This window comes from Mus musculus, chromosome 13 (assembly GCF_000001635.26).
Source record: "Mus musculus strain C57BL/6J chromosome 13, GRCm38.p6 C57BL/6J".
Classification (NCBI taxonomy): domain Eukaryota; kingdom Metazoa; phylum Chordata; class Mammalia; order Rodentia; family Muridae; genus Mus; species Mus musculus.
This window is the reverse complement of record NC_000079.6, coordinates 25,196,520-25,212,504: the sequence shown is the minus strand read 5'-3', so window position 1 is coordinate 25,212,504 and position 15,985 is coordinate 25,196,520. Positions and strand designations below refer to the sequence as shown.

General features: G+C 42.3%; 1 protein-coding gene across 5 annotated transcripts in view; it reads right to left on the bottom strand.

The window, feature by feature from the left end:
* Positions 1–1,798: 1,798 nt before the first annotated feature.
* Positions 1,799–15,985, bottom strand: part of Dcdc2a (doublecortin domain containing 2a) — a 155,434-nt gene continuing 141,247 nt past the window's right edge. For 4 of the 5 annotated variants that reach the window (XM_011244294.3, XM_006516604.3, XM_011244291.2 and 1 more), the window contains 2 exons: positions 10,038–10,340; positions 6,534–7,091 (listed from right to left, as the gene is read on the bottom strand). In XM_011244294.3, the coding sequence (XP_011242596.1) occupies positions 6,987–7,091; positions 10,038–10,340 (408 nt within the window). In that variant the 3' untranslated portion in view covers positions 6,534–6,986. Of the gene's footprint in view, positions 7,092–10,037; positions 10,341–15,985 lie in introns of all 5 variants that reach the window. The other variant, NM_177577.3, reaches the window with a different exon arrangement.

Here is a 15,985-nt window from a genome sequence, read left to right as displayed (position 1 = left end):
AAGTGGTACCCACAATAAAAAATGTTTCCAAACTGTATTGGGGCTAAGATATATGTCAGTTGGTAGAGTGCTTGCCTAACATGCAGGAAGCCTTGGGTTTGATGCCAGCACCATGTAAAGTAAGCATGATGGTACTACCCTGTAATACCCAGGGTTGCAACTGGCACCATGAACCAGGATGGGCAATCTGAGAGTAGAAGTATGTCTTCCAAGAATGGAACATTTGACTTTGAGGAACCAAGATGCTTTGCCAAAAGTTGTACATGGAGGTCTGAGTTCCCAGGGAGAAACCTGGAAGTCATGGCACATGACTGGTTTTTAAGGTTATGAATGAGATTGCTCAGGGAGATCTCAGGGTCTCAAAGAGGAGGAGGAGGAGGAGAGAAGAAATGAGCAGAGGATCAGGAGAGTCAGTGCAATCCGACCTTTCCCTGTAGCCAAGAGGAGCGGCTTGAGGGAACAGATGAAATGGCTCAGCAGGTTCAGGAGATGGCTCACCTGCTGCCACCCCCGACCTCTGACTGACCCCAGAGCCCATAAGGAAGGAGGAGAAAAGCAACTGCTGTGCATTGCCTCCTGACTGCCATGGTCACTGTGGGGGTGGGGGGCAGGGAGAGATAATACATTTTAAAGAATAAATTGAAAATTTTAAAGAACAATAATGTTTGCAAAGCAAGATAACATACGCTTAAGGTTTCAGCATCAAAAGCTAAAGCAAGTGTATAGCTGTGAATTTGAAATCAGCTTAGTATACATGTAAGTTTCAGATCACCTAGGGCTACAGACTGAGATCCCATTTCAAATCAATGGTGGTGGTGGTGGTGGTGGTGGTGGTGGTAGCGATGACGATGATATAGCAGGGGCTGTAGAGATGGCTCAGCAATAAGGCTGCCTCCTGCCCAATGACCCAGATTCAGTTCCCAGCACAGCAACTCACAAGCACCTTTAACTCAGGTTCCAGGGAATTTGACACCTTCTTCTGGCCACGCCAAAGTACCTGCACACACATGCCATATACTCAGACAGACACATATACCTACCAAAAAAAACCAGCATAAATAAACCCAATAAAATAGATGGATGGATGGATAGATAGATAGATAGATAGATAGATAGATAGATGACAGTGAACAGTAACTGCCTCATCTGGTTTTAAACTTACTGTTTTACTTTGGTTTGTGTGTGTGTGTGTGTGTGTGTGTGTGTGTGTGTGTGTGTGTGTTTGTGTTTGTTTTGCATTTTTATGTCACTTTCCTTACTACCAAGCCAACATGTTAGAGCAGTCAGAAGTGCCAGGCATTCCTGTTATCATTTGTCTTCTTAATGGGAGACTGAGTTTGACGATTGAGCACTGGAGAGCCTGTGTAACAATTTAATAGACTGAAGCCCCATTAGAGAAGGAAAGCAGTCTACTCAGAGGTCTGCAGGAGAGGCATGCGTTTGTTCTCAATAAACAAGCAAAACACACCAGAGGAACTCGAGCCGGGATGCACTATACTGTAGATGTTCTATTGGACACGGAGCCAGCTGTGGGAAGTTTCTGACATTGATTAACTGTGCCTGCAAATCGGTCTGCCTCTGGCAGTTTAGACACCTGCTTTCCCTGGGGTTTGCAATTCTCCAGTAGAGAACCAAGGAGAACCAAAGTGAGCTAAGGTGTCCAAGGGGTGCTTATGCTCCAGGGTCGTGGTGTTCAAATCATGGAGATTTAGTGCTGAACTGTTTTTTAATCGTAGAGGGGGAAACAAAACTATTGAAAAGAGCAGTGAGAAGTCCCACAAACTGAACCTCAGTGAAACTCTTTGTAAAATGATACATTTATTTCTGTGGTTGTCTGTATACAAAATACACGCCATGAGCATCACAAAAACTTCGGAACCTGTGGTTCTCTAAAAATATCTCGTACAATAAAGAAATGAGCTGAATGTCTACGTGAGTCTAGACCCCTATCTCTCTCTCTCTCCTGTTCATGAAAAATCTACAAAAAGGATTCACACATGAAATATTAACAACACAGTATCACATGGAATGCTGAACATGGATGTTAACTACATAAAGCACTCATCTACCCACAGGACCGGACAGGTGTACGAGCATTTTAGAATGTGCTCCGATACAGAAATAAAAGCCACCTACCATAATTTGATCAAAATGCATACTTTTCCTTACATAAAGGCATTCTAAATATAACAAATGCTACTGAAACTATGAGCTTAATTTAATCTCTATATAGTGCATGAAAAATTAGCCATTACTATGTACGCGTTAGCAATGTTGACTGCAAAGAGAACATGAAAGCAACAGAGCTTCCTGCAATCCTCTTATGCTGACCACAACCTCACCCCTCCTTTTTGACAGTAACTAAAACAGTCAGTTAAACTTCAAGGGGGGTAAGACTACGTGGAATTCATTTGGTCACATTTTCAGGTCGAAGCTAGGCAGCCATTGGCTCCTGGACAGAGCTCCACTGGTCCCCTCAGATTTTATAAGTGCTTTTTTTAATTATTGTTTTTAATTCTTTCCTAATTGCACATCTCTTTCAGGTGTTGACTCTTTTTACAACAATGCTGAGTTTCTTGCTCAATGTATGGGGACACTGTTTCATTCCCCTTCTGACTTCCAAACATCATGGGACAAAATATACAACGCAAAAGCTAGACCTGTCTCTATACCAGGGTATGTGTCAAGCAAATGCCTTATGTGTATGAACATGCCAATCAGTGAAAACGAACTCCAAGTGTCTCTGGTTAGAAAAGCAGGCTAACCTTCAGAAACTGGTTCCTGCCCAGGGTGACAATGTATTAGAGTCACTCTGTGTCGTACCTGGTTTCTGGATACAAGGAGTCGTCCCAGGTTTCCTCCCTGCTCCCTCTGCCCCCCAAAAGTCCACATGATACTTTAGGCTGCCGCAGAGACTGTTGCCTGTCATCAGTTCAGGCAACAAGGTGCACATCTCTCATTTTTTAAAATGTAACTAAAACTAATTTTAGCATCTCTTCCTCTGTTTTGTTTTGTTTTGTTTTGTTTTGTTTTGTTTTGTTTTGTTTTGTTTTAAATGGGTCTCTTATAGCTCACACTGGTCTGGACCTCACTGGGCAGCTGGAAATGACCTTGAACTTCTGACCCCTCTGCCTCTACCTCTAGAGCACTGGGGTAGTAGTCATATGCCACCATGCTTACTTTAAGTGATGCTGGTAACTGTCTTATTGGGGAAATATATTGTATCTCTTGGTCCCAGTAATGCAATATTAACGCTGATATAACAGTAGTCTCTTACTATTTGCTCTCACACTGTTAGCTCTGCTTCTCCCCATGCGAGAGCCTTACTCTGTGCAGAGCAGTAAGGAGGTCCTTCTTAATGCCTGAGAGTATATGAGCTACCCTTGGAGGTGCTGGTAGATACGTGCACTGGGTGTGACGTTTTCTTCTGATTGGCACCAGCTCAGATGCGGAGTTTTCTCCTCCCAGATGAACTTACTCTTTAGCTTTGCTTTTGCTACTTTAACCGCAACAGTAAAAGTGTAGAGTGGATTCCTTACAGGACATGTTAGAATCACAGTATGCCTTCTGGTTACCTATGATGAGTATACCTTCCTATTTTTCTGTGGTGGCAAGTTTAGCTTTAGCTTGGGGTGGGTAGGTAGGTAGGTTGCTAGGTTGGTCAGTTTTGTTTTGTTTTGTTTTTTAAACGGGGATCTCATATTGAGGTTAGCCTCAAGCACACTATGTAGCCAAGTGTGCTTCAACCTTTAATTCTTGATCCACCTCCTGCTCCCCAGTTGTGGGATTACAGGTATGAGCTGCTGTGCCCGACAGCAGCCACAGCTTTAAGCACATTATCTTCTCTAGACCAGTGAAACTCATCCTCTGTGCATAGGGCAGGTTGCCTAAAGAAAACAACGCATTTATACTTACTTATTTAACTCTGTGTGTATGCGCGTGTGTTTTGTGTGTGTGTGTGTGTGTGTGTGTGTGTGTGTGTGTGTGTGTGTGTTGGGGATGACTTTGGTATATACATGTCACAGTATAGGACATCAGGCTTGGTAGCAGGCACTTTAACTGCTGAACCATCATGCCATCCCCCTAAAGAAAACTCTGAGGTTTCTAGTGGTTTAGCCCTACCCTAGGGCTACCCTAGGAAACATACCAGCATCACTTCTGATGTGGTATGTCATTAGACACCACACAAGAATTCACCCTTTAGACTTGAACTGGATAAATGACCTTATCATGCTCTTCCTATGAGTCTGGCATTCCGACATTAAAAAAATAGAATGCAAGAAAAATGTCTTAAATAACAAGTCTCTCCAGGGCCCCAGGAAAACCTAGAGAGTTGGGGGGGGGCTGCCCTGTAGTCATAGTAACAGGAAGCTGATGGGCAGGCAACTGTGGCTTCAACACAGGCCAAAGCATGCAGCACATCCCTCTCATCTGACGGCGACTTTAGTCAAAGTCACTCTAGTCAAGTGCAAAACTACCAGTGTTCCAATTCCATCAGCAGATGATCATGAGTGCCCTTAAAATTGAAATGTGGCTAAGGCATTAGTGACATAAAATTAAAACTAAGAAATTGCAAAGAGCTGACACTTCAAAGCAAGGCATTGCAGGTATATATCCAGGAGCCTTCATTATGAATGACACATAACCCTTCACCAAGCCCTCATCCGTGTGCTCTATGTGTAATTCCCAAATTTGTCAGTAAGTCTCACTTACATGTGGCCCTAATCTGTCATTGCTACCCAATTTCCACAGGGGAGACCAACACTTTTGAGAGGTGAACTGAACTTCAACTTCTATAAAGGTCACCTTCACAGTTATGCCTATAGTTTTAGTCCCCAATAAAGGATTACATGTTTGGCTAGACAACATATGGAGATGGTTTTGATTTGAGTCACATATTTGGGTCCCATGCAAGCATAGAAAATGATGATACCCCCACGTATTTCAACATTCTATGGTTGTTACTATGCCTATAACCTTCTTGAAATGTTAAGATCTCAGAGTTTGTTTTTTATGTGAAGTATCAGTGTTGTTCCTCATTAAGACAGCTGGCAAGAGAACCCACAAAACCCAAGTGCCACAGTGAAGTGAAGGGTGGGGGGCAAAGAGTGGTGCTTCCTTAAGGAGACACACCCTCCATGGTGAGAAAGAGAATCAGTTTGAGGCTTAGTTAAAACTTCTTATATTCAACTTTTGTAAGATATTTGAATCTTCAACCCCAGATGCTGGAAAGTCACATCAGAAGGAGAGCACCTCTGTTTTCCTAACAGTGCAAGATGGCTTCTGGCAGTCCCTGCGTGTTAAAAGTAAGTGTGTGCACAAAAAGCACCGCCCAGACTGTGCCCCAGTTAAAGCCCATTCTCCCGGATTCCCAGGCCTCGTGTCACGATCTCCCTCAAACACTGTGATGTCATAAGCTCTGTTCATATTTTCTATTTATGGAAGAATCAAAATAGCTTTGGGGAAAAATACATCTATTTTCTACATTACTTTAGTATATATAACTCCCAACTATTTTGTTCCCAGATGGTTGGTTGCAAAATCTAGAGGGGAAAATAGACTTACAATAGTAATGAATCTTACAAAGGCACTACAATCTAAAATCTTCCAGTTTTCATTTTCTGAGTAAAAATATATTCCTTAAAATGAGAAAAACATATTATTTCTGTATTTAGGGGGAGAGACATCATCTGTACTATGATCGTCAAACTAATATAATTATCTTTTCCTTCCTCTGAACCTCACAAGGTGAATGCATATTAGTTTATCTATCCACAAACTGAAATCAAGAGCCATGGAAATATTTCAAATTTTTTCAACAATTTCCATCAGATGGATATATATATATATATATGTATATATATATATATATATATACATATACATATATATATATATATATATATATATATATATAGAGAGAGAGAGAGAGAGAGAGAGAGAGAATCTGCTTGAAAGGCTAAAATAGTCCAAAAGTCTGCTTGAAAGTCTAAAAGCTTAGGAGATACATGTGCGGATGGATGGACAGACAGACAGATGGATGAGTAGATGGACAGATGGACATAATCTAAACAGCCATGACAGTCATTTCGCAAAGTGCAAGTAGCTAAGCAATTGGATCGCCATAAATTGTTCTGCTTTTGCTTCCTTTTTTGTTCCTTTGTGTTTAATAAAAAGTTCATTTTTAAAATCCTGAAAAGAATTTAATATTAACCAATATTGGGTTTCCCAACAGCATATAGGAGAAGGAAAGGCTTTGTTCCTTGTACAGACACAGTGAAAACAGAGCAGTGAAAAAAACACAGGATGTCTAGGTCATACTTTCTGGTTCCTGCCTGGGAGTGTGCCAGTCACATCCAACACACCTGACATGAATCACCAGGCGCTCTAGAAGCTTTTCCTCTGACCAGGTGACACCTTGGGCTGTGTTTTGACTTTGCCCAAGGTGGACCTTGGCTGGAGAAAGAAAAGAATGTCACCAGCTTTAGAGTGTTCAGATCTATTGCCATCTCCAAATTATCTCTGAAACTAAATTGCAATTTGTTCAATCAACAGTTTATTGCTTCAAGAACATAATACACGTTTCTCCTATTACCAATTCTTAAAAACTCTATACATTCCTAGATAAATGCTTTAGAACAAGCTGCCAGTATTCTTGCTTCCAAGTCTATAATAAAGTATCTAATGGGAGCTAGCCCATGTCTTTCCCCTTTACAAACACAGGTAGCCAGCTGCTGTCTTAAGGTGCAAATCCCCTGTCTCTCTTTTGGTCTTCTAAAGGAATTTTTTAAACACCTGTCATAAGCTTAAGTTATTGAGTTACAAATGTCCTAACCCTTCCTTTCATGTAGCTACTACTTTTAAAATGCAATAGGTAGGGCCTCCACCACATTGCCACATTCTACATGAAGAGATGCTGTGCTCATTATTCAAGTATTATAGCTCTGCATCCTCTCACATCGCTCATATTCTCTGCTTTAAACCATCTATGCCACAGCAGAAGAGGCCTTGTTTGCTTCGTTCTCTTCATTCTCTTGAGGGCTGGTGACTGTCACTTCTGGTCTTGGTGGTCTTTGAGCATCCAAACCAGCCTGGAAGAAAAATAGACCAAACCAAAGATAATTAAATAATGTTTACATAAATGTCCCATTTAACCATATAAGTAAGTATTCAACTACAACCCATCCTTTGACTTCCCTTGTTTCTAGTCAGTCATTTCCCCCAAACTGCTACTTTCAGCCCTTTAGTTGGTTGATACCTCACGTGACCATACTCCAGTCTGTGCTCTAAAAGCACAGACAGGCAGGATGTGGAGGCATAAATCTGTAATCCCAGCACTTTGGAAGTAGAGGCAAGAGGATCAGGAGTTCAAAGCCTGCCTCAACTTCATAGCCTGCTTCAAGAAACTAAAACAAATAAATAACTAGATGAAATGAAAGCACAGACTCATCTCTTATGCTGCAGGGTTATTTTTCTCAGTTCCCTCTGCATCTCTTTCCATTCTTCTCTTCAAATGTGTGTTTGTACTTGTCAGTTAAGTGTTTCCAGGGGCAAGGGAAACAAGGGTGTGTCCATTTCGCCTCCATGTCTCACTAACCCAGTGTGCTGCCAATGACCCTCTGCCTTTGGTCTTCCACCAGAATGCAGATTCAAGTGCCAAAGGGTATCAGTGTCTGGCAGCAAAGGGCAGAACATAAGACCAAAGCAGAGTGCCAGCTTTTCTCCAGGAACAACCATTGTCCCTTGCACATCCCCTGTTACCAATGACATTTATCACATTTATAACTCATCTACCTATTAGGCTGCTGCTGAGGTGTGAGATGAGAGCTGGCTAGTTTGAAAACTAGAGTCCATGAAATTCTAGAGGCTTCACAGTCTCATGAGGGGCCCTCAGTCTTAGAGATAAAAGCAGCTCAAGAATTGACTTCACTATATCACATACCACAGACATCCACGCTTCAGACCTTAACAAGTTATATAACCATAAACTTAAGTGATGCCTAAATTCCTATCAAAAGCACACTTTTATTAGATTTATTTATTATAATACATAAGTGCCTGTAGCTGTCTTCAGACGCACCAGAAGAGGGTGTCAGATCTCATTACAGGTGTTTGTGAGCCACCATGTGGTTGCTGGGATTTGAACTCAGGACCTTTGGAAGAGCAGTTCAGTGCTCTTACATGCTGAGCCATCTCACCAGCCTCAAAAAAAGCTCACTTTTCTAATTTAGATTTTAAGTTAATTTATTTTAACTGAAAAAAGTATATATGTTTATAATATAACATATAATGTCCTAAAATATATGTACATTGTGAAATGGCAAGCTTGAATCATTAACATCAACATTATCTTTTCTATCAGTAGAAATCTAAGTATTCCTTTCAGATCTTTACGTTTAAACATTCATTCTTAGGAAGAGTCACTAGGCTGGACAACACAGCCCCTGAACTTATTCCTCAGAACTGAAATTTTCTGTTCTTTGGCCACCATCTCCCCAGACCCAACCCTCAGTCCCCATTAACCATCATTCTACCCTCTGCTTCTATAAAACCAGAATACATTTTTATACACAGAAGCTCAGCTCATACAGTATTTGTGTCAGGTTTGTTCCGCTTAACGTAATGCCCTCTGACCTTCTATGTTGTTGCAAATTACGGGAAGAATTTTACAAACCATGTATTTTGTGAAGTCTAACTAGGTCACACATTGAATTAAGCTAAACCCCTGGAAGATTGCATACTAGGATCTTCCTACGGAGCCCCACTGGGAAGAGAGGCCCCTTGGTATTACAAACTTTATATGCCCCAGTACAGGGGAATGCCAGGGCCAAGAAGCGGGAGTGGGTGGGTAAGGGAGCAGGGCGGGGGGAGGGTATAGGGAACTTTTCGGATAGCATTTGAAATGTACATAAAGAAAATATCTAATAAAGAGAAAGAAAGAAAGAAAGAAAGAAAGAAAGAAAGAAAGAAAGAAAGAAAGAAAGAAAGAAAGAAAGAAAAGAAAGAAAGAGGGAGGGAAGGAGGGAGGGAGGAAGGAAGGAAGGAAGGAAGGAAGGAAGGAAGAAGGAAAGAAAGAGGGAGGGAAGGAGGGAGGGAGGGAGGGAGGAAGGAAGGAAGGAAGGAAGGAAGAAAGAAAGAAAGAAAGAAAGAAAGAAAGAAAGAAAGAAAGAAATGCACTTTGCTTTCATGCTATAAGCTTTCATCAAAGGCTACAACAGGGAGCTTTGTGAAACCTGCTATTGTTGCCATATACATATCCAGGAGGACTATGCTGAGCTCCACGTGAGAAATTGTGTTCTCATAGCCTCTGTGAAAATATCACCTGGAGTAAAGATGGCATGCAAGGTATGCCTAGTGTTTTCCTCCAGATGATAAAGATGCTAGCAGAAGTGTGTAGTAGGATGCAGATAGCTTTGGACTGACTGGTAAAGCTTGGCCAGCAGAGCACTTTGCACCACTCTGCTGTTAAACTTCCTCTCTCTGGAGCTTTGCATTAAAACAAACCAGTAGTGGTCCTGGACACTTGATTAATCTACTTAATGCTGGCTAAACAACTAGACTTTAATTTCTGTAAGGAGCAAAGGAGCCCCTGGGAATGTCTGTGACGTTCTTTAAATTAGTTCAAGGTTTCACTGAGCTCAACCCCATTTTCTAGTTTGTTCTTCTCTTGTCTGAACCTGCTGGGTGGGTGGGGGATGGGTGGGAGAGTGGATGAATAGATTGGCAGATGACTAGGATGGGTGGATGGGTAGGTAGGTGAGTGGATAGGTAGGTGGGAACATGAACGGGTATATGGATGGATGGATAGACAGAATGAGAAACAGATATGCATGATAGTGCTTATTAATCTATTAAAACAAGTAAAAAATTAAAATTAATTAAATGGTGCTCAGCATTTCAGTTTTGCTGCAGATTCTAAGTGTTTGGCTAATTTCCTAAATATGATTAGCTACTGTTTTAAGCACATTCGTGTGTGTGTGTGTGTGAGCATGCGCACACTCATTTATGCACAAACAAGCTAAAAACAATAGAAGTACCTCATCTTGCCCACTGTTGTCTCCTTCAGCCTTTCCTTTCTCGTCCTCTGTTGATTGGAGCTCCTCGGCAACCTGGTCCAGTTCCTCCCCATTCTCTTCATCCGTGCCACCATTTACCCGAGAGGGGCTTGCCTTCTTCTCCCCGTGGTCTGGGATTCCCTCCTCCTGCTCAGAGGTACCAGCCGCTTTGCTCCCCCCTCTGTCTTCAGTCTCACCATTCATGGCTGAAAAGTCTTCCTTCTGGTTGGCATCTTTGCTTGTTTTCTCACCATCTTCTTCCTCATCAACTATTTCTGCTGGCCTCTTAAGAAGCAAAAGAAACAATGGGTAAAGAGTGTAACGGGGCTTTTCCATTGCACACTATAGAACTGTGACCAGTACATTACAGTCCAGTAAAACCTCACAACTGCAGAGTAGTTTACAGGGTGCCTGGTGTTTATGTTCACTGATCATCTGCCATAGACAGCCCTTAAAATCTTCACTAGAGGAGCCTGTGGGTCTGGGCTTGTTCCATCTTGCAGGTAAGACAACAAAGGCATAGAAGAGATCCTGCCATAGTCCTGATAGGTAAGCTATACTCGGAAATATGTATGCTACGGTCCCAGGTCATAATCCATATGGCAGACAGGAAACCAAACAGCAGGGTCCTGGGACAATGGCTGCCTTTATAATGTCTGACCCAGAGGAGCAAGCCAGGTTGTGACATGGTTCTGTGGGAACTGTCCACCCAGTCTACAGGCAAGGGAAGTGCACCAGGATGTAAACTGGGCTTTTTTAGTGTTTTGTTTTGTTTTGATTTTAGATTTCCACAATGCCTCAGAGTTGAGAACTTATCTGTAGGTGAAAAATTTTAAATTCTATAAACTCATATAAAACTTGTATACTGTCAATGATGCCCAATTCCTGTCAAAAGCCTATTTTTCTACTTCTAGTTTGCCTATATGATATTAAACATGAAGTTAAAAATGAAGAGAAAAACGGAGTGTTCCTTAGGGACGGGAAAAACACAGCATGTGTTTTCATACCAAGGTTCGAGTCCAACCCCAGCACTCAGCCTGGCTATCTGAGTGTTCTGGCCAGGAGGAAGTCCACAGGAGGCAAATACCAGGCAGAAACCAGATCTGGGAAAGGTGTGGGTCCAGAGACTGAGGATGGGCAAAACTCAGTCTCCACTGGAGACATGGCAGCTTCCATCTCCTCCCCACACCCTCCTCTCCCCTCTCTCCACAGAGAGCAAACAGGAGTCACCAAGACACACACCAATAAAGCAATAAAGATGAAGCAATGAAGATGCACTGGGAAAGGAGAAGGCAACACTGTCATCAAAACAAAGAGGCAAATGTGGTGGCCCGTGCCTATAATCCCAGCACTCAGGCCATTGAAGGCTACATAGCAAGACCTAACTCAGAAAACATAAATGAAATTAACAGTAATAGTAATAATAATAATAATAACAGAAGAAATATGTGAAAATTGCTTCTATATATTAACAATGAATAAACTGAAGAGGAAATTACTAAAACAATTCCATGTACAAAAACATTAAAAGGAAAAATACCTATAAATTAAATCAAAGAGATGAAACTTGTACGTGATGGAAAACACCATGAAATTTAAAATGGGGATACTCAAGAATGCACGTGTATTCTACACTCATGGTTTATAACACCTGAGCTCAAGAGAACAATGCCCCCCAACACAATCTACTGAGCCAGAGAGAGAACCCCTCACTGGTACAAAAGCCAGCACAGAGCACTTCCATGGAACCCCTCTGAAGTCCCGTATGGCACATTTCTTGTCCCGATGATATGAATGAGAAAATACTGATGCTCTCAGTGCTTACAGGATACCAAGATGGGTGAGTATTGAGCCCAGAAAATCTGGCTCAAAGTCCTGATATCCCACCTTAAGCAGATATCATAAAACAGGGCTGTATCCCTCACTTCGATGCTGCCAGGGGGACACTCATGTACCCTTCTAGTGGCCAGGGTAAGTGACGCCTGCACCATGCCTCATTGATTGAACTGTTCAAGGAATTAGCAATCTGAAGCCTTTCTCAGAAGCTTCCAATAAGACCAAAGGGTGGGCAGAGTTGTGTAAGAAGTGCTGAACAGAAATCCAGAAACACTTCAGTGCTAACAGCTGAGAAGAGCTGGGTTCTTTCAAAATTTCTCAGACAGTAGGATAATTGCACACCAGTAGCTTAAAAACTATTTCATGTGCTGTTTGTGAGTTTGCTTCAGACGGGACATATTCCCATATTTCAAGCCTAGGCTGGCCTGTGCTGACATCACTTCCTGTATCAACAACCCCACCACCCAGGGTCAACAGCAGCCTTGACCCACTTCTTCCCCATGGGTAACTTCCTGGCCGTGGGGCCTCAGTACAATCCTCCTTACATGGGGAGGGGAGTGTCTAGATAACATAGTCATAAAAAATAGATGGAACACTCATAATTCAGTTGTTTTCACGTGTAAATGCAGCTCTTGCTTCTCCAAGTGGTCAATAAAGTGTGTTGAGAGGATTACATGTAAGTGGGGCAGGGGGAACCTGTTTCCCTGACATCTGGATTTGTAATTAATAATTAATTATAAAATAAGAACATGATTCCTTTTTTAGATTTTTCCCCCTCCTCTCTTTGACTAATTCCCAGAGGTTTAATTTTTCCTCTTTGCACAGGGCTGGTGCACTCCCCAATGTCTTAGTGTCTAGTTCTAGCTTCACACTCTGATCTGCTGCCATCATCACCAGCACTGGTGTCATCAGCATAAGGCTCTCATCTCATTGTTTCCATTAGACTTCCCCAGCATGGCTACTTAGTGATCATCAAATAAAGCCATCGCTGCATAGCACAGCTTAAAAAGATGCAAGATTATGATACTGAAATAGCAATTTGATCAATTTAAATGAGATGGTAACATTAGTTAAATGGCTTAGAATCCTTTAAAATACCCTAAGTCTGGAACAAAACTTACTATTACCATGACACCGCTATTCGGGGAGTGGTGGAGAGAGACAAGACAAAACACAAAACAAAACCCACTGCTCTGACAGATCTGTAATGAATAAGTGAAAAATCAATGTGCTTTTGGGGGGTATAAATGCCTTTAAAGCATATATTAAATTAATAAAGATATTTCTAGTGTATACATCAATCAATCCATTCCAGAAGACCCATCTTTACACACACACACACACACACACACATAATTAAAACCTAAACTGTGGTAAGGTCCTGCAAAGAGAGGCACCCTCCTCTATAAGACGCACCCTCCTCTATATGACGGCAGTTATCCAGGACCTCCTTGTGTAGCTGTTTCATCCCAACTGAAGCATTCACTTCTGTTGAGGGGAGAGAGGTTGTTAAGACTCAAGAAGGTAGCCATACCCCAGACTCAGGAAGCTCAGAAAGTTTTCAGTCCCCTCTGAAGGTGAGGATGGCTCAGGCAAAGGGCAGGTGCGCATGGGCAAAATCTCAGTTGGTAAAGTGCTTGCCTAGTACGCTCAAAACCCTGGTCCAAACCCCAGAGCTGAATAAAAGCAGATGTAGTGAAGGGTGCTGTGACACGTTTCTAATCCCAACATTCAGGAGGTAGAGGCACAAGGAAGTTCAAGGCCATCCTCAACAATAGAGTAAATTGGAGGCCAACCTGGAATAAGTGAAACTTTGTCTCAAAAGGGGCGGGGAGGATACAGATCTTACACTGTTGTATGAACAAATTCATTTCCTCAGGGCTCACCTAGAGCTGTATACTTTTTCATTCACATAAAGACAAAAAGTGGCTTTCAGATTAAGCCACGTGGGACTACAAAATGGCTCAGTGAGTAAAGGTGATTGCTGCCAAGCCTGAGGACACAGGTTCCATCCATGGAATCCATATTGTGAAATGGCATAACTGACTTCCACAAGTGGTTTTCTCATCTCCACACCTGGACTGCAGCACACACTTGTCCGTGCACATACACACAAATAATTTTTAAATGTAATGAAAAAGAGATTAAGTCACTTAGTGAGTGGATAAAATGAAAAGTGGCATGTGACATAAGGGCCTTTGGGATGGTTAGGTACAGTGTTCAAAAGCTAACCTGCCTCCCTCTCAGCAGCACCCACTAGTATTTCAAGATCTCTGGCGCACACTTTTGGCAACAAAGTTGCAATCTCAAAGCATACTTGTTTCCAACCTGTTATCTGCTTCCTAAAGCAGTGGAGACTTAAGCCAGGAGAGACAGCAAAGGTCTCTTCCCGAAATCAACAGCAGCAGCTCTTAGGTAACAAATTGTTCCACATTGGTGTGGCCATTGATGCACACCCCAAGGCAGCATGCTGTTATTCTCGAAGTATTTTACATTTCACTTCCCAACAGGCTAATGTGATTATCCCCAAGGTAGAGAATGAGACAGAGGGAAAGTGTCCCAGCTTTCTGGGACCGGAGATGACAACACCTTTCAACATCAAAAAAGATAAAGAAACACAAGTTCCCTCTGAACACAGAGCTAGAGATCCTGTGTCTGTTTCTGCCAGCTTCTCACTGGTGATCCTTTTACAAATTCAGGCTTTAGCTGGGTGTGGTGTTGCACGCCTTTAATCCCAGTACTTGGGAGGCAGAGGCAGGTGGATTTCTGAGTTCGAGGCCAACCTGGTCTACAGAGTGAGTTCCAGGACAGCCATGGTGATACAGAGAAATCCTGTCTCAAAAAAAACAAAAAACAAAAACAAAAACAAAAACAAAACAAAACAAAACAAAAACAAAAACCACAAAACAAAACAAATGCAGGCATTAAAAGCTGACTCCATCCCCTCACTCTATTACCTCCGGGATCTTTTGGGTAGTATAAAATCAGAGGTACACTCAGTTTTCTCATAGTTTCAGACGAAACTGTGTCTCTGGCCTCCCACTGCAACTCATAAACTGAAGTTAGCCCCTGAACCTGGGGATAGTCTCTAAAGAAGTGACTAAGTCAAAGCGAAGCCATTTGTGGTCCTGAACGACATGTGATGGGTATCCTTAAAGAAAGAGGATAACTGCCGGGTGTGGTGGCGCACGCCTTTAATCCCAGCACTTGGGAGGCAGAGGTAGGCGGATTTCTGAGTTCGAGGCCAGCCTGGTCTACAGAGCGAGTTCCAGGACAGCCAGGACTACACAGAGAAACCCTGTCTCAAAAAACCAAAAAGAAAGAAAGAAAGAAAGAAAGAAAGAAAGAAAGAAAGAAAGAAAGAAAGAGGATAACTGCAGAGACAGAGGGAAGTCTGAGTGAGGACGTAAGGGGACAGTCATCTGCAAGCCTAAGAGATGTCTCAGGACATCCAGATCATCATCTTGATTGGAGATTTGCAGCCCCCAGAACAAAAAGAGAAAAGATTCTTGCTGCTTAAGCCACTCCCATTGTGGTTCTTTGTGTTAGCAACCCTAGTACACTCATCCACTACCCGAGTACTACTCCATTCCCTACATACACATATACAGAGGAGAGAGAGAGAGAGAGAGAGAGAGAGAGAGAGAGAGAGAGAGAGAGAAAGAGAGAGATCCTTAATTGAGAAGGATAAATGGAGCCTTTCCCAGATTGAAATTTAATGTGAGGAGAATCCTCTGAGAAAGAAACACACACAGAAAAAATCCTTAGTCCACTCCCCTGTACAACCAGTATCCAAACTGTTCCTTATGTCTGTACATGGATAGTGCATCTTTCCCACAATTAGCACAACCGCTCCAGGAAGCTACCTGGCTCCTCCAGGTGGAATCACTCACTGCTAGGCACCCTCTCCACGTATTTATTGATTCCTTTAGGACTCTCTAATCATCTAATTGTAGGTCATACAAAATTAGCGAACACAAATTGCTAACCAGAAAAAGAGCCTCTTCCCACCTCCCAGATACTGGCATGATTGTGGAACGATGAGAGAAATGACAGTCTCCTCTGTGGAGACCCCTGGAAATCATTCAACAGAG